The 25,549-nt window shown below is 49.4% G+C and overlaps 2 protein-coding genes across 2 annotated transcripts in view; one reads left to right on the forward strand and one right to left on the reverse strand.

Annotated features, from left to right (window-relative positions):
• The window catches only part of anxa2b (annexin A2b), a 316,940-nt gene that overhangs the window by 59,980 nt on the left and 231,411 nt on the right, over nucleotides 1-25,549 (reverse strand). The window lies entirely within an intron of this gene.
• The window catches only part of LOC140404486 (nuclear receptor ROR-alpha A-like), a 113,367-nt gene continuing 92,746 nt past the window's right edge, over nucleotides 4,929-25,549 (forward strand). The window contains exons 1-2 of the mRNA XM_072493095.1: nucleotides 4,929-5,010; nucleotides 22,019-22,160. Of these exons, the coding sequence (XP_072349196.1) occupies nucleotides 22,148-22,160 (13 nt within the window). The 5' untranslated portion in view covers nucleotides 4,929-5,010; nucleotides 22,019-22,147. The remainder of the gene's footprint in view (nucleotides 5,011-22,018; nucleotides 22,161-25,549) is intronic.

The following is a 25,549-nucleotide window of genomic DNA, read 5'->3' on the forward strand; positions in this document are numbered from 1 at the left end:
TACAGCTGCAACATGACTTGCCAATTCTTATAATGATGGGTTAATCCATATCTCGTGATGCTTGTTGAGGGAGATGCTTGTTGGCCGGAACACTGAGGCCATTTTCTCATCCGAAAATAGCATCTCTGTCAATGCAGCACTCCTTCATTCCTGCTTTTCTAACAGGGCAGCATTTCCTCAGCTCCACCCCTCTGACGGTACAGAACCTTTCTTTACTGAGAAGGTTTATTGACTTGTTCAATCTCGCAGCTCTGCTGCCACTCTACCCAGTGTCCCAGCCATCCCCTAATTATACATGCCCCATGTTCTTAATTGAACAATGCCCATCACCAATGTATCCTAACCATTTAGTTAACAAACCGTGAACAATATTAATGAAGATTTGTACTGCAGAATTAGCCACGCCCACAGCCAAGCTTCCCACTACAGCTGCAACAGTGGCATCTACCTGAAAACTGCCCAAGTGACATTCATGCCACGGGTGCTAGGCAATGAAGACGTCCAGCAAGAGAGAATTTAACCTTTAACCTCTCCTTGATGTTCAACAACCACTGAATTCCCAACCATCAACATCCTGGGGGTTACCATTGACTAGAACTGAACTGGACTAGCCACATTAATACTCTGGCTACCAGAGCAGAGGCTGGGAATCCTGCGGAGTGTAACTCACCTCCTGACCCCCAAAGCTAGTCCACAAACTAGAAGAAACAGCATCTTCCAAATCCATAATACCATCTAGAAGGACAAGGGCAGCAGATACCTGGGAACCCCACCACCTGGAGGTCCCCCTCCAAGTCACTCACCACCCTGACTGGGAAATATATCGGCCGTTCCTTCACTGTCGGGTCAGAATCCTGGAACTCCCTCCCTAACAGCACTGTGGATATACCTACACCAAATAGACTGCAGCGGGTCAAGAAGACAGCTCACCATCACCTTCCCATTAGGGATGAGCAGTAAACGCTGGCTTAGCCTGTGATGCTCACACCTCATGAAAGAATAATGAGAATTATTGACACCACAGACATGGCGGCACTCCCTCGGTACTGACCCTCTGACAGTGCGGCACTCCCTCAGTACTGACCCTGTGACAGTGCGGCACTCCCTCAGTACTGACCCTCTGACAGTGCAGCACTCCCTCAGTACTGACCCTCTGACAGTGCAGCACTCCCTCAGTACTGACCCTCTGACAGTGCGGCACTCCCTCAGTACTGACCCTCTGACAGTGCGGCACTCCCTCAGTACTGACCCTGTGACAGCGCAGCACTCCCTCAGTACTGAACCTCTGGCAGTGCGGCACTCCCTCAGTACTGACCCTGTGACAGTGCAGCACTCCCTCAGTACTGACCCTCTGACAGTGCAGCACTCCCTCAGTACTGACCCTCTGACAGTGCGGCACTCCCTCAGTACTGACCCTGTGACAGTGCAGCACTCCCTCAGTACTGACCCTCTGACAGTGCAGCACTCCCTCAGTACTGACCCTGTGACAGCGCAGCACTCCCTCAGTACTGACCCTCTGACAGTGCGGCACTCCCTCAGTACTGACCCTGTGACAACGCAGCACTCCATCAGTACTGACCCTCTGACAGTGCAGCACTCCCTCAGTACTGACCCTGTGACAGCGCAGCACTCCCTCAGTACTGACCCTCTGACAGTGCAGCACTCCCTCAGTACTGACCCTGTGACAGCGCAGCACTCCCTCAGTCCTGACCCTCTGACAGTGCAGCACTCCCTCAGTACTGACCCTGTGACAGCGCAGCACTCCATCAGTACTGACCCTCTGACAGTGCAGCACTCCCTCAGTACTGACCCTGTGACAGCGCAGCACTCCCTCAGTACTGACCCCGTGACAGTGCAGCACTCGCTCAGTACTGACCCTCTGACAGTGTACCAGTGCTCCATCAGTCCTGGATTTGACTGTTGACTTGTACATTCTTCACATTCTGGAATGTGACATAAGTCACGTTGGCCCCGTGTGCATTTTGTTTCTAATCAGATGTGTTCAGTGGCTGCGGCCCCCCCTCGGTGTGTCTGCAGTGTGGCAGCGGTACAGCCCGTGTAGCGGTACAGCCCGTGTAGCGGTACAGCCCGTGTAGCGGTACAGCCCGTGTAGCGGTACAGCCCGTGTAGCGGTACAGCCCGTGTAGCGGTACAGCCCGTGTAGCGGTACAGCCCGTGTAGCGGTACAGCCCGTGTAGCGGTATGTACAGTAGTTTGCTACATGGGGTACTAGACTGGTTGGTCAAGAACTGCTTCTGACGAATGTTTTGATAGGCTTAATCTGATTGGCCATTGTAGCTGAATCACAGTGGTTAGCACTGTGGCTTCACAGTGCCATGGTTCCGGGTTTGATTCCCAGCTTGGGTCACTGTCTGTGCGGAGTCTGCACGTTCTCCCCGTGTCTGCGTGGGTTTCCTCCGGGTGCTCCGGTTTCTCCCACAAGTCCTGAAAGACGTGCTGTTAGGTGAATTGGACATTCTGAATTCTCCCTCCGTGTACCCGAACAGGCGCCGGAATGTGGCGACTAGGGGCTTTTCACAGTAACTTCATTGCAGCGTTAATGTAAGCCTACTTGTGACAAGAATAAAGATTATTATTACAACAGCAAGATTTCTATCTCTCCCCACCCCCTCCCTCCCCTGCTCTTTCCCAGTCAAACTGAGACAGACAGCAAACAAAATCCTCATCTCTCCTCACAACAGGGGTCAGCCTGGAACTGGGAAGAGGGAAACGCAACTGCACAACCTGGGGCCATACGCTGTGGTGTTAGTCAGATACGCTTGGTAACGGGTCACGTTGGAGGAGATAGCAGCAGTAACAGCTGCTGAACTCTGTCACGGACACCATTGAGTTCCCTGCAGCAAGTCAAACACTGAGGGAACCATCACTGATCCTGAGTTGTATTTGCGCCGTCTGGAACCTTCAAACCTGTCCTTTCGAAGATCGGCGCCACCTGGGTTAAATCTGTGACATGGGCCGTCCTCGATTCAGAAATGTTCCGAAACTGAATCTAGTTCGAGTAGAACGTTATTCATTTATGTGTTGCAAATGACTGGATCACATCTACTTACACTTCGCCCAGAGCCTATTTGAATCAGAGCGAAATCAAAGGCTATAGTTTGCAGCCGGCTATTGGAATAACTGCAGCAAATCACAGAGCGAAAGTGCCACCTCATGTTCTCTCCGTGAAACTGCAGGAAAAGCGGGAGATGGCGATCCTTATTGAAACTATCATGGAATCATAGAATTTACAGTGCAGAAGGAAGCCATTCGGCCCATCGAGTCTGCACTGGCCCTTGGAATGAGCGCCCGACCCAAGGCCCACCCCTCCCTCCCTGTCCCCTGAGGACTTGACAGGGTATTTGCGGAGGAAATGAAATGAAAATCGCTTATTGTCACAAGTAGGCTTCAGATGAAGTTACTGTGAGAAGCCCCTAGTCGCCACATTCCGGCGCCTGTTCGGGGAGGCTGGTACGGGAATTGAACCGTGCTGCTGGCCTGCTTAGGTCTGCTTTCAAAGCCAGCGATTTAGCCCTGTGCTAAACCAGCCCAGCTAACCTTATGTGTGTGGGGAACCGGATTGTCACAGTTTAAAAAGTTTTTAAAATGTTTGGGGTGGCACAGTGGTGTCTCACAGCGCCAGGGACCCCGGTTCAATTCTGGCCTCAGGTGACTGTGTGGAGTTTGCACATTCCCCGTGTCTGCATGGGTTTCCTCCAGGTGCTCCGGTTTCCTCCCACAGTCCAAAGGTGTGCAGGTGGGTTGGCCATGATAAATTGCCAATTAGTGTCCAAAGATGTGCAGGTTAGGCTGGGTTATGGGGATAGGGCGAGGGAGTGTGCCGAGGTCGGGTGCTCTTTCAGAAGGTCCGCGCAGATTTGATGGACCGAATGGCCTCCTTCTGCACTGTAGGGATTCTATGGTTCTGTGGGGATTCTATAAACAACAGTCTGCAATTCTGACAGAACAACCCCACGTGTATGGACACACAGGTAAACAGAATGTTAGTGTTCACTGGGCTAGATGTTTTAGTCAGTTGTGATGTAAGGGCTGGTAATCGCTGTGAATTGGATGTTCTCTTCCCCAAGTGCGGTTTAAGTCTGGTGCCAAGTCAAAGGATTCCCTGATGTCATCAAGCAGATAAGCAACCAATCACACTGAAGGATTGTCACAGACTGCAAACCAGGTGGTTAAATCACAAAACTATAGTTTGAAAAACTACAACTAGTGAAATAAATGATTGACACATATACATGGAATTAAGCTAGCAGCTAAAAATGTTAGACGTAAACTTGGATGTTATTCTATTACAAATATTTTTTGTCAAAATGGAGAAAGTTGACATTTCTGCACATATAAACTACTCTTTCATCCAATGAAACATTATAGCAATACTTATTCTGTTAAAACCCCCTGTTACACCTCATTCAACAGTGCAGAATTAGGCCATTCGGCCCATTGAGTCTGCACTGACCCTCCGAATGAGCACTCCACCCAGGCCAGCTCCCCCCTCCCTATCCCAACAACCTCTTTACCTAACCTACCTATACACCTTGTAAACACTAAGGGACAATTTGGGATGGCCAATCCACCTGGCGCTGTGAGGCAGCAGTGTTAACCGCTGTGCCACCTTGCCACTTCGATCAGATCACCCCCTTAACCATCTAAATTCTAGCATTATTTTGTTACTAAATTCAGTCTAATGTAACTAAGAAACTATCTTCACTGAATGGGACCAGCACTGTTTCTCAGGTGTTCTGCATTAGACAAAAGATCTTGGATGATAAATTCAGAAAGCCAGCGACTTATGCTCCGCAATGCAGTTTTAACATGGACAATGTTTAGCAGATTGTTGGAAATGCTTCCCGAGGATTTAAAAAAAAAGTAAATTGTGATTAAACACTTCCTTTGTTTTTGTTTCCAGCTCAAATTGAAATTATCCCTTGCAAGATCTGTGGAGATAAATCGTCGGGGATCCATTATGGTGTTATTACTTGCGAAGGCTGCAAGGTAGGTGGCATCAAACTGTTTGGGCTGCAAACTCGGGAAACTTGAGCAAGTGGGCCGGGAAAGAAAATGTTGCGCAGCTACGGGTATGGATTTTCAGAGCCTTTTGAGGAAGGGTTGCTAATAAAGTAAAGACACGTTCAGGTAGAAAAGGGAATGTGGCAGGCACTGATAGCAAGCTGTTTACACCACACATCTCGGCCAATGGGTTACATTTGGAGTGTTGCCATTGTGGCAAGACATGAAATCACAGCAGTTAATTTGCAGAAGAACAAGTTTCCGCAGGGAGCAATGAGATAGAAACATCGGAACAGGGCAGCACGGTGACACAGTGGGTTAGCCCTGCTGCCTCACGGCGCCGAGGTCCCAGGTTCGATCTCGGCTCTGGGTCACTGTCCGTATGAAGTTTGCACATTCTCCCGGTGTTTGCGTGGGTCTCACCCCCACAACCCAAAGATGTGCAGGCTAGGTGGATTGGCCACGCTAAATTGCCCCTTAATTGGAAAAATGAATTGGGTACTCTAAATTAAAAAAAAAAAACTATAGGAACAGGAGTAGACCATTCAGCCCCTCGAGCCTGTCCCGCCATTCAATGAGGTCATGTCTGATCTGTGACCTAACTCCATACACCTGCCTTAATACCTTTGCTTATCAAAAATCTTCTGCGGGATTCTCCGTCGGCGGGATCCTCCGCTTTGCCGGCAGCGCACCCACACTCGCGGGTTTCCCAAAGGCATGGGGGTGCCCCATTGGCTGGCTGCGGGAATGGGGAATCTCGCTGCCGGGGGGGGGCGCGAGCCGTGCCAGAAAATGGAGCTGGCGGGATGGAGAATCCCGCCCTTTATCTATCTCAGATTTAAATGACCAGGTATTCTGGTTTAGCGTTGTGATTTGAGGGGATTTGATTGGCCAGGATGGTCGAACCAAAGAGGTGAAGCATTGGCCTGGGGCTTAATGGCCTCCTCCTGCTCCTATATATCAATGTTCAAGACAAGTTGCTTGAAAAGGGAACATTAAAGGTATGGAGAGCGAGGTGTAGGACTAGTCAAGGTTACTTATGGAGAAAGCACTGACCGAGAAGTGCTGGGTTGATCTCGATGAAGCAAATATTGCAACAAGCATTTCCAAAGTTCACGACTCTTAGTTCAAAAGACATTTCCTTTAAATATTCCATTCATTCCAAATTTCTGCATTCTGGGACGAGAGGTCCGAGTGTTCGGATAAGAGGTAGCAAATTTAAAACCGATTTGAGGAGAAACCACTTCTCCCAAAGGGTTGTGAATCTGTGGAATTTGCTACCCCAGAGTGCAGAGGATGCTGGGACAATGGGCTGGGTCCTTCCACTCCGCCCAGCGCTAGAACGCCTCAGGCGAGATGCGGACATGGAGAAGTCCATTGACCTGGGACACGGCCAGAGAATCCCGTCCAGTGAGTAAATTTAAGGAGGAGTTAGTCAGATTTTTAATTGGCAATGGGTTGAAGGGTTACGGAGAACGGGCAGGACGGTGGAGTTAAGGCCAGGCTGAGATCAGCCATGGGCGGAGCGGTCTCGATGGGCCAATTGGCCTAATTCTGCTCCCTTATCTGCTGAATTTATGAATGTTGTGAATCATTTTCCTCAGCTCAGATTGATAATTCCATCATCAGGTCACAATGTCTGAATTATTGTCAAATAACATCAATGGTCAGTGGCGTATATTTCCTATCTTTGTGCACCTTTTTAAATCAATTTAGAGTACCCAATTCTTTTTTTTTCCAATTAAGGGGCAATTCAGCGTGGCCAATCCACCTACCCTGCGCATCTTTTTTGGGTTGTGGGGGTGAGACCCCTGCAGACAGGGAGAGAATGTGCAAACTCCACACGGACAGTGACCCGGGATCGAACCCGGGTCCTCGGCACCATGAGGCAGCAGTGCTAACCACTGCCCCACCGTGCCACCCCATGTGCATCTTTTTTCATGGATATTATTAAGCGGTTTTATGTCGGCAAATTTACAAACTGTTCAAGCAATCAGGTAGGCTTGTGCAAACGGCAGAATTTGTCAAATTGCCCTCCACACGTTCCAATCATGCTCACCAGCTACTCTGCACGTTTTCCTGGCTGAGGGAGGTCACCAATTCTTGACTTAATGACTACCTCAGTAAAGGCATTTAATCTCTGTGATAGCCCAACTTTCCCAACCTCTCCCAAAAGGAGGGATCTTGATAGGATAGGCAAACAGAACATTGACACCCTCCTTGTTAGCCAAGTTATCTTTCTAATTCAGCTACAGTAAGTATCGAATGCCACTGGTACAACCTGCACGCGTCTCACGGGGAGGTAGGGATCATCCACTAACCCGTGGAGCTCACACAATACGAGCTCTCCCGATATGGGGGAGGGGAACCTTTAACACAGTTTGTGTGCCTCAGTATAAATAGAGTCGGCCAGTCAGGCATTGACCAGAGAAGACCTGCTGGAGCTGAACATAATAGCTAAGGTGTTAAATAAAGAAAGCCTTGTTTTCTCTACAACTCATTGCAGACTCCTTTCGTTGCCCCTTGCGAAAATGACGCAACCATACAAGTTCATTTTGTAACCGGGGCAGCGAAACTAGTTCTGATTTAAGACGAAGTGGTAAGTTGCCAGTGCAATGTTTCTGGTAAATTGGCCATCACCATTTGCTAGGCAGTATATATTAGGCATGAGATCAGTTTGTCACTGATGTGCTGGGACTGAATGATTCACCTCTAGCACCTATTTCAAAAGTGTTTTGAAAGAAAAACAGATTTAAAGTTTCAACAAGTGCTTAAACAGTGATGACACGTCCCACGTGCTCCTGTAGATCAAGGGAATGCACGTTGCCCCGATTGGGAAAGCTTTCATTGTGAGACTGGAACTGGAAACCGCGGCAACATAATCTATTTGAGTAGAATATCAATGACTTCCTATAGAAACCAGGAATAAATATTCAAGGAGGAGGCCTGAAACACAGGCCGGATAAAGATCTCCACACCTGACAGCACTGCAGCTCTGTCTGAATGAGACTGCAAGTTACAAAATACACATTTTAACTCATTTTCAACTCATTCTACCAATTGTTTCATTCACTTAAAACCACACACACTCCATCCTCGTTAAAGGTCAGGAGGAATAAAGCTGGCAAAATTGGTTTTACAGCACTGCTGAATCAGTGTTATCCATGTTTTCCTGGGCACGGTGTCAAAATTGGTGAGAGGCCGAAATCAGTGGAATTTCGAAGCCACTATGAACCGTAATTGGGAAATTGAGTTATTTAAGAAGTTGGACTCCCATCTACATGCTTCGAAATTCAACTATCTTCAATGAACTCAGATTAGAAGAACACTTCCTCGCTCAATTTAGGACATAGAACATAAAATATTCGAATACCCACAGGGCGCCCCCACCCTGCGGATCGGCTCTCCCCCGACTGAGTCCGCAGCCTCCACGCCGAGTTCCCGACGGATGAGACCACCCACGACCGACGTCATCGGGAATTCGGCCGGTCGGGGGCGGTGCTTCGGGGGGGGGGGGGGGGGGGGGTGAGCCTCAGGCAGTGTCCTGAGGCCGCCGATACTGCGCGCGGCGTACTCTCTTGAGTACGCTGCTTTGGAGGGGGCGGAGCATCACAAAAGCGCCGCCGCCCCCGATTCAGTCACGAACGGGAATTCTCCGGCCGATCGCCGGTCGGGATTTCGGCGATCGGCGAATCCCGCCCCTGATTCATAGTGTATTGCAGAGTTAGTTAAGATATAATAGTTATAATTAGTTGATAGTGTTAGTTGGTATAGTTTAATTCTTACAGAAATGTTTGCTATTCAGAATAAGTGTAGAATTCAAATTTTAGTAGTGTTAATAAAATTAGTTTAGTTCTTCAAAACAGCTTTGTGTATCTTTGTCATCACTCGGTCTTCCATCCTGGAAACCTCTCACACAGATCAGCACACAACATAACCTGCACATCTTTGGACTGAGTAGGAGAGAGTTTGATTCTTCTTGAAGCACAGCGTAGGCCAGCACAGAAGGAGGCCATTTGGCCTGTTGTGTTCATGCTGCTGCGTCCTGCAACAGCAGCCTACCAAGTGCTCGTCCCCCCCTTTTCCCCATAGCGCTGTAACTGTTTTCCCTTCAGGGAATTATCCATTTCACTTTTCAAAGCCTCCACCACACTCTCGGGTAGTGCTTTCCAGTTACTAGTTAGGCCACACCTACTATGCTGTGAACAGTTTTGGTCCCCTTATCACTAGCATTGGAGGCAGTCCAGAGAAGGTTCACTCGGATGATCCCGGGTATGGAGGGATTTTCTTATGAGGAGAGGTTGAGTAGGTCGGGTCTGTGCTCATTGGGGTTTAGAAGAATAAGAGGCGACCTTATTGAGACAAATCGGATTCTCAGGGGGTTTGACAGGGTCGATGCTGAGAGGATGTTTCCCCTTATGGGAGAGTCTAGGACCAGAGGGCAGAATCTCAGAGTGAGGGTCACCCATTTAAGACAGAGATGAGGAGGAATTTCTCCTCTCAGAGGGGAGTGAATCTGTGGAATTCTTTACCGTAGAGGCTGGGTCGTTAAGTATGTTCGAGGCTGAGAGACAGATTTTGAATCAGTGAGGGGATCGAGGGTTATGGGGATAAGTGAAGTTGAGGATTATCATATCAGATCAGTCATGACCTCATTGAATGGTGGAGCAGACATGATGGGCCGAATGGCTCCTATATCTTATAGTCTGAGGGTCTTTCCAGAACTCACTATGTGGGAAAGATTTTCCCTCCTGTTGCTGTTGGCTTCCTTTGCCAATCACATTAACTCGGTGTCCCCTGGTCCTCGAATCCTTCCACCATTGTCCAGACCCGTCCAGGTGATTTTGAACACCCCAGCAAAGCTCCTTTGAGGAAAAGGGCTCCAGCTTCTCCAATCCAACCTCATAACTGAGGTCCCTCCTGCCTGGAAGTATTCCTGTGCATGCTTTATCATTTAAGAACCCCGTGCAGGTAGCAGTCCATAGTATTGCTTGCTCACGGGGGATCGAGGTCGTCTGCGCAACAACACGAGCGACATGAACCTATTTTGCCCCCGTAGAAATCTGAGAATTCAGACAGCAGCTCCAGTGGCTGTGTAATCCGTATGGTTTACTTTGTTCAAATCACGGCCTCTTTTAAAAGATGGTGGGCGGGTTTCTCCCAAAGAGTGTCAAGGGAGGGAAAGCTGGTGCGAGTCGCAACGGCTGTTGCTGCGCGAATCCCATCGCAATTCGCCCGCGTTTAGTCATTTTCTTTGGAGTTGGGGTGAAACGGACTGGGAAAGTAATGTGCGGGACTCGCAGACACCGACATGCCCGGCCTCCGAGAGGTCGAAGTGGGAGTGTAGGTGGGCACCCTCTCCCCCAACATCGCAGGCATCAGCGTCTCCCCCACCACCGCCATCCACACCGGCATCGACCCCCACGCCCTCCCGCGAGGTATGCTCTTTCCCAAACGAGGAACCATTCTCTCTCCGCCCACACGCCTCAAAACCTTCCATCTTTCTAAAGACCTCTATTGGATCACCCCTCGGCCTTCGTTTCTCGATGTGGAGATGCCGGCGCTGGACTGGGGTGGGCAAGAAGAAGTCTGACAACATCAGGTTAAAGTCCAACGTGACGGGTAAACATTCTCCAAGGCGGCCTTCAAGACACACGCCAATGCAGATTCGCCGAGCAGAAACTGGGAGCCAAGTCCCGCACGCGTGAGGATGGCCTCAACCGGGATCTCGGGTTCATGTCACATGACATGTAACCCCCACCTGGGTTTACAGAATCCTACCAACTGCCCTGGCTTGAGACAATTCACACCTCGATTACCTGTCATTATCCCTCATTCCACTCACACTGTTTGAACAAAGAACAAAGAAATGTACAGCACAGGAACAGGCCCTTCGGCCCTCCAAGCCTGTGCCGACCATGCTGCCCGACTAAACTACAATCTTCTACACTCCCTGGGTCCGTATCCCTCTATTCCCATCCTATTCATGTATTTCTCAAGATGCCCCTTAAATGTCACTGTCGTCCCTGCTTCCACCACCTCCTCCGGTAGCAAGTTCCAGGCACCCACTACCCTCTGTGTAAAAAAAACTTGCCTCGTACATCTGCTCTAAACCTTGTCCCTCGCACCTTAAACCTATGCCCCCTAGTAATTGACCCCTCTACCCTGGGGAAAAGCCTCTGACTATCCACTCTGTCTATGCCCCTCATAATCTTGTACACCTCTATCAGGTCTCCCCTCAACCTCCTTCGTTCCAGTGAGAACAAACCGAGTTTATTCAACCGCTCCTCATAGCTAATGCCCCCCATACCAGGCAACATTCTGGTAAATCTCTTCTGCACCCTCTCTAAAGCCTCCACATCCTTCTGGTAGTGTGGCGACCAGAATTGAACACTATACTCCAAGTGTGGCCTAACTAAGGTTCTATACAGCTGCAACATGACTTGCCAATTCTTATACTCAATGCCCCGGCCAATGAAGGCAAGCATGCCGTATGCCTTCTTGACTACCTTCTCCACCTGTGTTGCCCCTTTCAATGACCTGTGGACCTGTACTCCTAGATCTCTCTGATTGTCAATACTCTTGAGGGTTCTACCATTCACTGTATATTCCCTACCTGCATTAGACCTTCCAAAATGCATTACCTCACATTTGTCCGGATTAAACTCCATCTGCCATCTCTCCGCCGATGTCTCCAACGATCTAAATCCTGCTGTATAGACTTGTTTACCTCGCATTGCAACCAATCTTCACATTCCAATCTGTAATTATCTTACAATTGTGTCTCTGCCGATATACGCTGTGTTTGTGAACCTGCTTCCACTTCACCTGACCAAGGAGCAGCGCTCCGAAAGCTTGTGATTTCAAATAAACCAGTTGGACTTTAACCTGGTGTCGGGAGGCTTCTTACTGTACCCTTCATTTCTCAACAGAGGGAGGGACCCAGCCTGATGTATGTAAACCCTCACATTTCTTTATCCTCCTCGTCAACATTCTCTGCACCCTCTCCAGTGCCTCTATATCCTTTTTATAATATGGCGAGCAGTATTGCACCAGTACGTGAAATCTGGTCTAATCAAAGGATCAATTCAGGTTTGACTAAACCTTCACATCCTGGTTTATTCTTCCTGATTGAGACAGTGCATGGCTTCATTCTGATTGGTTGCCCATTCTGATTACAGATCCCTTGCAGAGAGCCCTGCAATGGATCAAACAGAGTAACTCTCACCGCAAACGCTGCAAACCCTCTGCCTGCGTGCTGGATAGCGAGTGGCTAAACCATTACTGCTGCCTGGGATATTTGGATTTGCGTCCTTCTGAAACAGGGGACGTGTTTTTTTGAACATAACTGACACATTGTGTTGATTACCCAGTTTCTGTTTGTGGTATTTAAATTCCCCAAAGCCGTTCAACGCATTGCCAACGCTCAAATATCCCGCCATGTCAAGCACTCTCCCAACACTAAACTCCACAGAACCATGAGCAACACTGACCGTGACTGCAAATCTGTTATCTTTCCTCATCCACCTTGCAGCCTTTGGCACAGTTCACCACATCGTCCTCCTTCATTGGGGTAGATATTGGCCACCTGTCCAGAAATAGAAATGTGGGGGAGTTATTTTTATTCTTTCATGAGATGTGGGCCCCGAATTGCTCTTTGGAAGAGAGTGGTGAGCTGCCTTCTTGAACAGCTGCAATAGATACCTAGTGCTCTGAGGGTGGGAGCTCCAGGATTTTGACCCAGCGACAGTGGAGGAACGGCGATAAAGTCAGGATGGTGTGCGGCTTGGAGGGAACTTGCAGGTCATGGTGTTCATGTGTAACTACTGCCCTTGTCCTTCTAGAGGTTGCAGGTTTCGAAGGTGCTTTTGAAGGAGCCTTAGTGAGTTGCTGCAGTGCATCTTGTAGATGGTACACACGGCTGCCACTGTGTGTCAGCGGTGGAGAGGGATGAATGTTTAAAGTGATGGATGGGGTGCCAGTCAAGTGGTTGCTTTGTCCTGGATGGTGTTGAGCTTCTTGAGTGTTGTTGGAGCCTCACTCATCCAGGCAAGTGGAGAGTATTCCATCGCACTCCTGACTTGTGCCTTTGAGATGGTGGACAGGCTTTGGGGGGTCAGGAGGTGAGTTATTCACCTCAACGTTCCCCGCACCTGATCTGCTCTTGTAGCCACAGTATTTATATGGCTAGTCCCGTTTGGTTTCTGGTTAATGGTAACCCCCAGGACGTTGATAGTGTGAGATTCAGTGATATTAATACCACTTAATATCAAGAGGAGATAGTTAGATTCTCTTTTGGTGGTGATCGCCCTTGCCTGGCACTTGTGTGGTGTGAACGTTACTTGCGCCCAAATCCACCATCTTCTGACTCCGAGGGGGTCTTGCTAAATGAAGCTTTTGTGTTTTTATTTTCAGTCCTGGGAGGAAGGATGCACAATGAGATAGTGACCACAATTCTGTGACTTTCACTTGAGTAATGGAGAGGGATAGGTGCGTGCAACAGGGCAAGGTTTACAATTGGGGGAAGGGTAAATACAATGTTGTCAGACAAGAATTGAAGTGCATAAGTTGGGAACATAGGCTGGCAGGGAAGGACACAAGTGAAATGTGGAACTTGTTCAAGGAACAGGTGCTACGTGTCCTTGATATGTCTGTCCCTGTCAGGCAGGGAAGAGATGGTCGAGTGAGGGAACCATGGTTGACAAGAGAGGTTGAATGTCTTTTTAAGAGGAAGAAGGAGACTTATGTAAGGCTGAGGAAACAAGGTTCAGACAGGGCATTGGAGGGATACAAGATAGCCAGGAGGGAACTGAAGAAAGGGATTAGGAGAGCTAAGAGAGGGCATGAAAAATGTTTGACGGGTAGAATCAAGGAAAACCCCAAGGCCTTTTACACATATGTCAGAAATATGAGAATGACTAGAGCGAGGGTAGGTCCGATCAAGGACAGTAGCGGGAGATTGTGTATTGAGTCTGAAGAGATAGGAGAGGTCTTGAACGAGTACTTTTCTTCAGTATTTACGAATGAGAGGGGCGATATTGTTGGAGAGGACAGTGTGAAACAGACTGGTAAGCTCGAGGAGATACTTGTTAGGAAGGAAGATGTGTTGGGCATTTTGAAAAACTTGAGGATAGACAAGTCCCCTGGGCCTAACGGGATATTTCCAAGGATTCTATGGGAAGCAAGAGATGAAATTGCAGAGCCGTAGGCAATGATCATTTCGTCCTCACTGTCAACAGGGGTTGTACCAGGGGATTGGAGAGTGGCGAATGTCGTGCCCCTGTTCAAAAAAGGGAATAGGGATAACCCTGGGAATTACAGGCCAGTTAGTCTTACTCCGGTGGTCTGCAAAGTAATGGAAAGGGTACTGAGGGATAGGATTTCTGAGCATCTGGAAAGACACTGCTTGATTAGGGATAGTCAGCACGGATTTGTGAGGGGTAGGTCTTGCCTTACAAGTCTTATTGAATTCTTTGAGGAGGTGACCAAGCATGTGGATGAAGGTAAAGCAGTGGATGTAGTGTACATGGATTTTAGTAAGGCATTTGATAGGGTTCCCCATGGTAGGTTTATGCAGAAAGTAAGGAGGCATGGGATAGTGGGAAATTTGGCCAGTTGGATAACTAACTGGCTAACCGATAGAAGTCAGAGAGTGGTGGTGGATGGCAAATATTCAGCCTGGATCCCAGTTACCAGTGGCGTACCGCAGGGATCAGTTCTGGGTCCTCTACTGTTTGTGATTTTCATTAATGACTTGGATGAGGGAGTTGAAGGGTGGGTCAGTAAATTTGCAGACGATACGAAGATTGGTGGAGTTGTGGATAGTAAGGAGAGCTGTTGTCGGCCTCAAAGAGACATAGATAGGATGCAGAGCTGGGCTGAGAAGTGGCAGGTGGAGTTTAACCCTGAAAAGTGTGAGGTTGTCCATTTTGGAAGGACAAATATGAATGCGGAATACAGGGTTAACGGTAGAGTTCTTGGCAATGTGGAGGAGCAGAGAGATCTTGGGGTCTATGTTCATAGATCTTTGAAAGTTGCCACTCAAGTGGATAGAGCTGTGAAGAAGGCCTATGGTGTGCTCGCGTTCATTAACAGAGGGATTGAATTTAAGAGCCGTGAGGTGATGATGCAGCTGTACAAAACCTTGGTAAGGCCACATTTGGAGTACTGTGTGCAGTTCTGGTCGCCTCATTTTAGGAAGGATGTGGAAGCTTTGGAAAAGGTTCAAAGGAGATTTACCAGGATGTTGCCTGGAATGGAGAGTAGGTCTTACAAGGAAAGGTTGAGGGTGCTAGGCCTTTTCTCATTAGAACGGAGAAGGATGAGGGGCGACTTGATAGAGGTTTATAAGATGATCAGGGGAATAGATAGAGTAGACAGTCAGAGACTTTTTCCCCGGGTGGAACAAACCATTACAAGGGGACATAAATTTAAGGTGAAAGGTGGAAGATACAGGAGGGATATCAGAGGTAGGTTCTATACCCAGAGAGTAGTGGGGGCATGGAATGCACTGCCTGTGGAAGTAGTTGAGTCGGAAACATTAGGGACCTTCAAGCGGCTATTGGATAGGTACATGGATCACGGTAAAATGATATAGTTTAGATTTATTTGTTCTTGATCTAGGACAAAAGTTCGGCACAACGTGGTGGGCCGAAGGGCCTGTTCTGTATTTTTCTATGTTCTATGTTCACTGTTCAATAATGCCCTGATATTGCTGTTGCTGAATCAATACAGCGATTTAATACAAGCAGAGGGATTTAGTGAGGCATGTTGCTGAAGATGAGTAGAGATGATAAATCACTCTCCGGTATTCAGAATAAACCAGGCCGCTTGCTACGGGCTGCAAATTCACAACTGCTGTGGTGTAAAGCAAACAGCTTGGCAGCTGTCAGCTGCTTTTGTGCTGATTAAACAGCCAGTGACTAACTAATTAAAACATATGGGCTACTGGGGCAGGTGTGTGTGATGATTCACTGTGAGCGTCAATTCATTTAGCTCACGTTCTCAGCCTGCCAAACCCATCCTGCCTGGAATTCGGAGCTGGTGCCCATTCCATTGGCCCATATGAGCAGAGCTCAGCTTTCTGTATGCTGATTGGCTGTCTCTGAAGTGCTGTGCTCTCATCTCACCGACACATTGGAAAGTCTAGGCCGGAATTCTCCGGTCCTCTGGGATCTCTGTTCCTGCTGCTTGCCGGTTAGGTTTCCTTGGGAAATCCTGTTGACAGGCAGCGGGAAGAGGGAATCCCGCCACCAGCGAATGGCGTGCTTAGAATCCCTCCCCAAAGGGCCGATGGAGGCCATTTGGCCCATCGAGTCTGCACCGACCCTCCGAAAGAGCACCTAACCTTTGCACACTAAGGGGCAATTTAGCATGGCCAATCCAGCCAACCTGCTCGTGGTTGGACATCGCAGCCAGGAAACTAGGGGATCGGGGAATCCAGCCCTAGACGGAGGTCCTTTGCACATTTTCGTGCTAACTGTTTGTGGTTTGCACACAGCTGGTCCCTGCTGTCACCCCCCCAGGCCTCGTTATTGCCCGCGTTCCCCCCCCCCCCCATTTGCCAGATCCTTGCCCACTCACCTAGCCTACCTGCATCCCCTGGCAGCCCTCCTTCACTCAGACTTTTCGGCCCCACAAGATCCCCTCAGGATTACATGTATTTGTGCAGCAGTTTCAGCGGCCCGTTCAAATGCCCCTTGACCTTCAAGGGACTGGATGATCCCGCCAGCAGGAGAGGCCGAAGGTCCCCCCCCCCCTTACATTCTCCTCACAATTTACTTTCCGACCTATCTTTGTGTCTTCAGCATATTTTGCAACCATACCTTCGAGCCCTTCATCCAAGTCCTTGTAGGTTCACAAGAATGATCCCTGGAATGAAGAGCTTGTCCTATGAGGAACGGTTGAGGACTCTGGGTCTGTACTTGTTGGAGTTTAGAAGGATGAGGGGGATCTTATTGAAACGGACTAGATGCTGCGAGGCCTGGATAGAGTGGACGTGGAGAGAATGTTTCCACTTGTAGGAAAAATTGGAACCAGAGGGCACAATCTCAGACTAAAGGGACGACCCTTTAAAACCGAGATGAGGAGGAATTTCTTCAGCCAGAGGGTGGCGAATCTGTGGAACTCTTTGCCGCAGAAGGCTGTGGAGGCAAAATCACTGAGTGTCTTTAAGACAGAGATAGATAGGTTCTTGATTAATAAGGGGATCAGGGGTTATGGGGAGAAGGCAGGAGAATGGGGACGAGAAAATATCAGCCATGATTGAATGGCGGAGCAGACTCGATGGGCTGAATGGCCTAATTCTGCTCCTATGTCTTATGGTCTTATGTCCAGTGTGCTGCACCTGCCTTTATCCATCTGACCTCTATTGGTGGCTCTCGTTAGGAACAAGCATGTTCTCGTGCAGGCCTCCCCTTTAACAGAGCCTGACACCCGGGCACAGGAGCCAGGTAAGGCTGAAGGTGGAGAGTCGGATGGATGGACACTTGGTAATAATGTCATAGGTTTAGAATAGGAGCATCCAGGCCGATAAATGTCTTTGATTTCTTTAACAATCTTTAAGATATTCGCATCCTTAGCATCATTACGATGTGAAGAGATGTTTGGGAAAGTTAGTAGCAGAGGAATATTGAACTTAAGATTCATGGCTGATCTGGTTGTGGCCTCTATTTTCCTGACCCTCACCACACCCATAACCCTCGAGTGCCATGTCTATCAGGAGAACCCCGCCCCCCCCATCCCTTTTTAAAAGAAACGCCTCTTATTCTTGGATCAATGGATCAGATTTAAACTCTGCAGTCCTGCCACATCCAGTCGTGAAAGGTGGTGGACAATTAAACAACACACTGAGGTGAAGGATCTACAAATATCCCCACCCTCAATGATTGGGGAGCCCAGCACATCCGTGCAAAGGACAAGGCTGAAGCATTCGCACCATCGTCAGCCAGAAGTGCCGAGTGGATGATCCGCCTCGGCCCCGCCGGAGGTCCCCAGCATCACAGATGTCAATCTTCAGTCCATTTGATTCACTCCGCGTGATATCAAGAAACGGCTGAAGGCACTGGATACTGCAAAGGTATTGGGCCCTGACAATATCCCGCAATAGTACTGAAGACTTGTGCTCCAGAACTTGCCGCACCTCTAGCCCAGCTGTTCCAGTACAGCTACAACACTGGCATCTACCCGGCAATGTGAAAAATTGCCCAGGTGTGTCCTGTACACAAGAAACAGGACAAATCCAACCCAGCCAATTCCCGGCCTATCCGTCTACTCTCCAACATCAGCAAAGTGATGGAAGGTGTCGTCGGCACGACTGGCAAGCGGAATTTGCTGAGTGAGATCCTGCTCACGGACGCTCAGTTTGGATTCTGCCAGGGTCACTCCCCTTCTGACCTCGTTACAGTCCGGGGTCAAACCTCTGACCCGCTCTGGTTAGCCACAGTGGCTAGTCCAGTTCAGTTTCTGGTCAATGGTAACCCCTAAGATCTTGATAGTGGGGGTATTTCAGCAATGGTAATGCCATTGAATGTCAAAGGTGGTTAGATTCTCTCTTGTTGGAGATGGCCATTGCCTGGCACTCGTGTGGCGTGAATGTTACTTTCCACTTGGGGAAGCAATGGCATAGAGGTATTGTCGCTGGATTAGTAACCCAGAGACCCAGGGTAATGTTCTAGGGACCCCGGTTCGAATCTCACCACGGCAGATGATGAAATTTGAATTCAATAAAAAATCTGGAGTTATAAGTCTGATGATGACCATGAAACCATTGTCAATTGTTGTAAAATCCCATCTGGTTCACTAATGTCCCTTAGGGAAGGAAATCTGCCGACCTTACCCGGTCTGGCCTACACGTGACTCCAGCCACGCAGCGATGTGTTGATTCTTAAATGCCCTTGCAGGGCAATTAGGGATGAGTAATAAATGCCAGCTCAGCCAGCAACGCCCACATTCTGAGGAACTTTTAAAAAAAATAAGCCTGATCCAGGCCTAGCTGCATTTGAACATGGATTGCTTCAGTATCTGAGGAGTCGTGGGTGGTGCTGAACATTGTGCAATAATCAGAAACATCTCCACTTCTTTTTAAAAAAATAATAAAAAATTTAGTCCACCCAATTCATTTTTTCCAATTAAGGGGCAATTTAGCGGGACCAATCCACCTCGCCTGTACATCTTTGGGTTGTGGGGGCGAAACCCACGCACACACGGGTAGAATGTGCAAACTCCACACGGACAGTGACCCAGAGCCGGGATCGAACCTGGGACCTCGGCGCCTTGAGGCAGCAGTGCTAACCCACTGCGCCACCGTGCTGCCCTGAACATCTCCAAAGGTCATTGATGAAGCACTGAAGATGGTTGAGCCTAGGACACGGGCGGCACGGTAGCACAGTGGTTAGCACTGTTGCTTCACAGCTCCAGGGTCCCAAGTTCTGTTCCCGGTTTTGGGTCACTGCACGTTCTCCCCGTGTCTGCCTGGGTTTCCTCCGGATGCTCCGGTTTCCTCCCAGGTTAGGTGGGATTGGCTACGCTAAATTTCCCTTAGTGTCCAAAAAGGTTAGGTGGCGTTACTGGGTTGCGGGGATGGGGTGGAGGTGTGGGCTTAAGTCGGGTGCTCTTTCCTGGGGCCGGTGTAGAGTCGATGGGCCGAGCAGCCTCCTTCTGCACTGCATATTCTATGATTCAATGACACTGCACTAGGAGATGTCCTGGAACTCAGATGATTGCCCTCCAACCACCACAACCATCTTCCTTTGTGCCGGGTATGATTCTAACCAGCAGAACCAGCTTTTCTCCTGACTCCCATTGACTTACACTTTGCTTGGGCGCCTTGAAGTCAGTCATAAGGTGCTTTGAAAGTCAAGGGCAGTCACTCTCACCTCCCTACTGGAGTTCAACTCTTTTTTTCCATGTTTGGAGCAATGTCTGATTCAGGTCAAGAGCTGGGCGGCCCTGGTAGAATCCAAACTGAATTGCTGAAGAAGTGTTGCTTGGTAACACTGTCAATGACCCCTTCTATCAGTTTACTGACTATGGAGAATAGACTTATGGGGCTGTAATTGGCTGGGTTGGATTTGTCCTTCTTACATACAGAGCATACCTGGGCGATTTTCCACATTGCCGGGTAGATGCCAGTGTTGTAGCTGTACTGGAACAGCTTGGCTAGGGGTGGGCTTATTCTGGAGCAAACGTCTTTAGTACTATTGCCCAAATATTGTCAGAGTCCATAGCCTTTGCAGTATCCAGTGCCTTCAGCTGTTTCTTGATATCACCTGGAGTGGAGATCTCAGGAGGCGGCCGAGATATATCATCCACTCGGCGCTCTGGCTGAGGATTGTTGCGAATGCTTCAGGCTTGTGATTTGAATACCAGCAGCAGTGGAATGAGGATCTTAAGTTGGCATCAATATCCCACTGAAGATCCTCTATTGGCAGATGGGTAACAAGGCCGTTAACATGTCTTCCCGCCCTGAATATATTCGGGATGGAGGAAGGAAGGCAGTGGGGTCTCCATCCAAGTCATTGATAAATACGGTGCACAGTTCAGACCCTATAATGGAATCCAGGGGAACACAACTTGTGATATCTCATCATTCTGTTTATCTTCACTCTCTCCCTTTCCTGCCCCTTTCCAGTTATCAATAAATGTCACAAAGTTTAATGACCAAGAAAGCCAGCGGTAAGAATGACCAGATTTATTTTGCCAAAACATAATCTGCCCATGGTTGTAACTATCTACAATCACTGTCCCCGTTGGGACAACCAATATGCCGGTCCCTTCTTGGGCCGGCCTTTATGCTCAGCTTTCCGAGCCCCCAGCTGGGTGGGCCTCCGCCCATTATCGGGGAAGCTCGGAATCATCGGGCCCCACGGAGAGACGAAGTGTTGTTCCCCCCTGGAGGTTATGACACAACGTTATCCACAATACCGCGCATTTTCATTTTGGATCATTGTTTGTTGAGAACCTCATCAAATGCTTTCTGGAAGTCCGGGCGGCATTCTCCGTCCCGCCAGTCGGCCAATGGGGTGTCTCATTATGGGCACCCCCGCGCCGGGAAATCCGCGGTGTGACTGCGCTGCCGGTGATACAGCGGAAAATCCATGTCTTCATGCGCTGTTATGTTCTATGTTCATAGATCTTCCCCCGTCCACAATATGAGTGAGTTGGGCACACAAGTTAAAGGAAGGTGGTAGTTGAAGTGGATGTGCTGTTCAATGGTAACAGTACAGTGAACCCTGATCTTTATTTCAAAATTACTCTAGAGGAGTAAAACCATTGTGGAATGGAGTGGGAATTTAAAATTAAACGGACACGGGGAAAGTTTTCTTTGCTCAGTGAGTGAGAAGGTATAATTTAACCAAGAAAAGTGAAGAGCTAATTTAAAATACAATTAGATGTCATGATTGGAGCGTTAATGTGATGGTCATCGGTTAGCTCAGGCAGCTGGATGGCTGATCTGCGATGCAGAGCGAGGCCAGCAGCGGGGGTTCAATCCCCGTCCCGGCGGAGGTTCTCAACCTCGCCCCCTCGCCTAAGGTGTGGTGACTCTCTCAGGTTAAATTCTCACCTGTCAGCTCCCGCCCTCAAAGGGGTAAGCAGACTGCGGTCTTCGGGGACCATGGCGATTTTCAATGTACTGGAATCCCGGGTTCTGCAATGATGGTCCAAATGACCTTTTCTCCTCCCTGGCTGTTCCTATACACATTGCCTTAACAGAGCTTAGAAATGGGGCTCAGTTTGCCAAGTTCAAAGATGTGCAGGTTAAGTGGATTGGCCATGCTATAATTGCCTCTTAGTGTCCGGGGATGTGCAGGTTAGGTAGGGTTACGGCGATAGGGTGGGGTATGGGCCTCGGTAGGGCGCTCTTTCAGAGGGTCGGTGCAGATGTGATGGACCGAATAGCCTCCTTCTGCGCTGTAGGGATTCTGCGTTTCTAAGTGGGGAAAGGTCTTGGTGCGGGACCGTGTCTGATCTGAATGTTTAATTTGTACCGAAGGGGTTCTTTCGGAGAAGCCAGCAGAGCAACGCCGCGTATTCATGCCCTCGGCAAAAGAACTGCCTGATCGACCGGACCAGCCGGAACCGGTGCCAGCACTGCCGGTTACAGAAGTGTTTGACGGTGGGGATGTCACGAGATGGTAAGCTGCCTACGGTCGCTGGGCGCTACCCAGTGTGTGCTCTGCCTTACTGACGGTGTTGTATATGCAGTGAGGTATATTGACCGCTTAAACCCCTGGGCCATGCCTGCCAGTCGTTAAATGTCATCGTAGCAATAAACCGGTCGGCAAGGTCAAGTGAAGACTGCGATGCATGCTTTGTCCAAACTTAGCAACCGGTCATTCATTGTTTTATTACTGAAATAATGTGAGCCATATAATAAAAAAATAAAAATAATAATAATAAATAATAAGGTTCTATGAGAGGTTCATTTGCAGAAGTATTGGAGGGAGGAACAGAGAAGGAGATGTTACTCCTGAACTCATAATCAATATGCGTGAATTAGATAAAAAGATGGTGAAATAGCCGACACTACTGTTAAAAATGCTACAATCTCGATGTAACTTCTTGTAACAATGCACATGATGGTTCAAACGTTCTTTGCAGAAATATTACAATTGTTTTGATCACTTTTTCACCTCAAGCAAGTATTTAGGAATAAGTAATGTTAACACACAGGATGACCAGTAAGCACACAACACAGTGCAGCCAATCACCAGACAGGACACTACCACTATAAAGCCAGAGGGCACTAGGTTTCCCGCTCTCTCGGGACCCAGCCACTGAGCCAGTCAGAGTCCACGAGCTAGCACAGTGCAAACACCATGCGGTCGCTAGTAAGTCTGGTCAGGCTCCTAAAAGGTCTCCAGTCAGATCAGTATAGTGTCGACCCACAGCTGAATATATATATCAGTTCTATCATTGAATAAAACAGTGTTGGCTCTTCTCCAGTGTTAGACGTCTGCTTCTAGCTTCCCTGCATCGAGTGCAGTCCACATCGAACCTACCTGCCTAACACATCATGGTACCAGAGTGATACTGGTCTTGACGGACCTACCTCGAGTGAATCAGCATCGACCAGCAAGCAGCCATCCGGTGAAATGGAAAACACCCAGCCTCCTCCGCAGCTCTGCATCTCCGGCAACCTCGGTGCCAACTGGAAAATCTTCAAGCAAATGTTCCTCTTGTACATCGAGGCCTCCGACCTCGAAGCAGCATCGGATGCCAGGAAGATCGCACTATTTCTCTCAACAACGGGGGCCCGCGCCATCCATATCGACAACTCCCTTACGTTCGCTGACGGCGAAGACAGTCCTGCTGAAATTCGACAGCCACTGCGACATTGAGGTGAATGAGAGCTTTGAACGGGACGTTTTCCAGCAGAGGCTTCAGGGTAAGGATGAACCTTTTCAGTCCTTCTTGACCCACCTCCGCATCCTAGCGCAGTCATGTAACTCTGACTCGACGGCTGATTCCATGATCCGGGATCAGATTGTTTTCGGGGTCCTCTCCGACTCCCTTCGGCAGGAGCACCAGAAAGTCAAACAGTTGACCCTCCCTGTCGCTATCGAGACGTGCGTTGTCCATGAGCATGCTAAGAATCGTTACTCCCACATCAGGGCGGCAGAAACTGCGAAGCTGGCCTCCCACGAGGCAGAAAGGGTGCAGGCCATTGCACAGATGCAGGGCCTGAGCATCGAGGAGAGTGGCCGTTTCTCGCGCTTTTCTCGGATCCCTGTGCATGCGCGCCACGATCGAGTGGACGACGAGGCCGACAACCCAACTGCGCAGGTGCGTATGTCGACCGCACTGCGCATGCGCGATGGTGCATGGACCGCGCTGCCGTCGGAGTCATGACGTGTCCGAATTGTGGCTCCGCCCATTTAAAGCGGCAATGTCCGGCAAAAGGACGCCGGTGTCTACAGTGTGGCAAGCTTGGCCACTATGCAGCCCTCTGCAGATCTGCTCCACCGCTCAGCAGCCAGCGATCCCAGCTGCGGCACAGAAGTGTCCGCTCAATACAACAAGGCATGCCAGATTCCGATCCCAACAGACCCTGATGCTGAGTGCATCAGTCCAGTCCAGTCGCAAGCTGTGCACGTTCAACACCCCGTTCGGCCGCTACTGCTACAACCGGATGCCCTTTGGTATCATATCTGCCTCCGAAGTATTTCATCGCATCATGGAGCAGATGATGGAGGGCATCGAGGGGGTGCGAGTGTACGTTGACGACGCAATCATCTGGTCCACAACCCCCCAGGAACACATCGCTCGCCTCGAGAAGGTATTCCAGAGAATTCATGGACATGGTCTCCAGCTCACAGGGCCAAGTGCTCATTTGGTCAATCGGATATTATGTTCCTGGGTGACCACATCTCGCGGCAGGGCGTGCGGACAGATGCCGACATGGTCTCGGCGATCAACGCCATGAAGACCCCGGAGGACAAGAAGGCGGTCCTCCGCTTCCTCGGGAAATTCATTCCCAATATGGCATCCCACACCACAGCCCTCCGCCATCTCGTCAGGAAGTCGACGGAATTCCATTGGCTGCCCACACATGAAGAGGAATGGCGTGAGCTGAAAGCAAAGCTCACCACAGCCCCGGTTCTCACGTTCTTCGACCCAACCAAGGAAACCAAGATATCAACTGATGGAAGCCAGGATGGCATTGGGGCGGTGCTCCTTCAGCGAGATGACTCCTCATCCTGGGCTCCAGTGGCGTATGCCTCCAGGGCCATGACGCCCACTGAGCAACGGTACGCTCAGATTGAGAAGGAGTGTCTGGGTCTCCTGACAGGGACAGTCAAGTTTCACGACTACGTTTATGGCCTGCCAAAATTCACGGTAGAAACGGACCACAGGCCTCTAGTCCATATAATCCAGAAGGATTTAAATGACATGACACCTCGGTTACAGCGAATTCTTCTTAAGCTACGCCGCTACGACTTCGAACTTGTCTACACGCCAGGCAAAGAGCTGATCGTTGCAGATGCCCTATCCGGGTCCATTACCACACCGTGTGAACAAGGTGACTTCATCAGCCACATAGAAGCGCAAGTGCAATTGTGTGCCACCAACCTTCCAGCCTCTGACGAATGGCGGGTCCAAATTTGTGAGGAGACGGCCAAGGATCCTTTACTGCAGTGTGTGATGCAGAACCTTACCCATGGCTGGCAGAAGGGACAATGTTCCCAGTTCTATAACGTAAAAGACAACCTGACGGTGGTGGGGGGAATCCTTCTAAAACTCGACAGGATCGTAATTCCTCAGAGCATGCGGGCTATGGTGCTGGGCCAACTCCATGAGGGTCACCTTGGGGTCGAGAAATGCCGACGCAGAGCTCGGGAGGCAGTCTATTGGCCGGGCATCAGCCAGGACATTGCCGACACAGTCCTCAACTGCCCCACCTGTCAGAAGTTTCAGCCAGCTCAACCCAAAGAAACGTTGCAGCAGCACGAGATTGTGACCTCTCCGTGGTCCAAAGTAGGCGTAGACCTTTTCCACGCCAAGGGGCGGGACTACGTACTCC

This window comes from Scyliorhinus torazame, chromosome 30 (genome assembly GCF_047496885.1).
Source record: "Scyliorhinus torazame isolate Kashiwa2021f chromosome 30, sScyTor2.1, whole genome shotgun sequence".
Classification (NCBI taxonomy): Eukaryota; Metazoa; Chordata; class Chondrichthyes; order Carcharhiniformes; family Scyliorhinidae; genus Scyliorhinus; species Scyliorhinus torazame.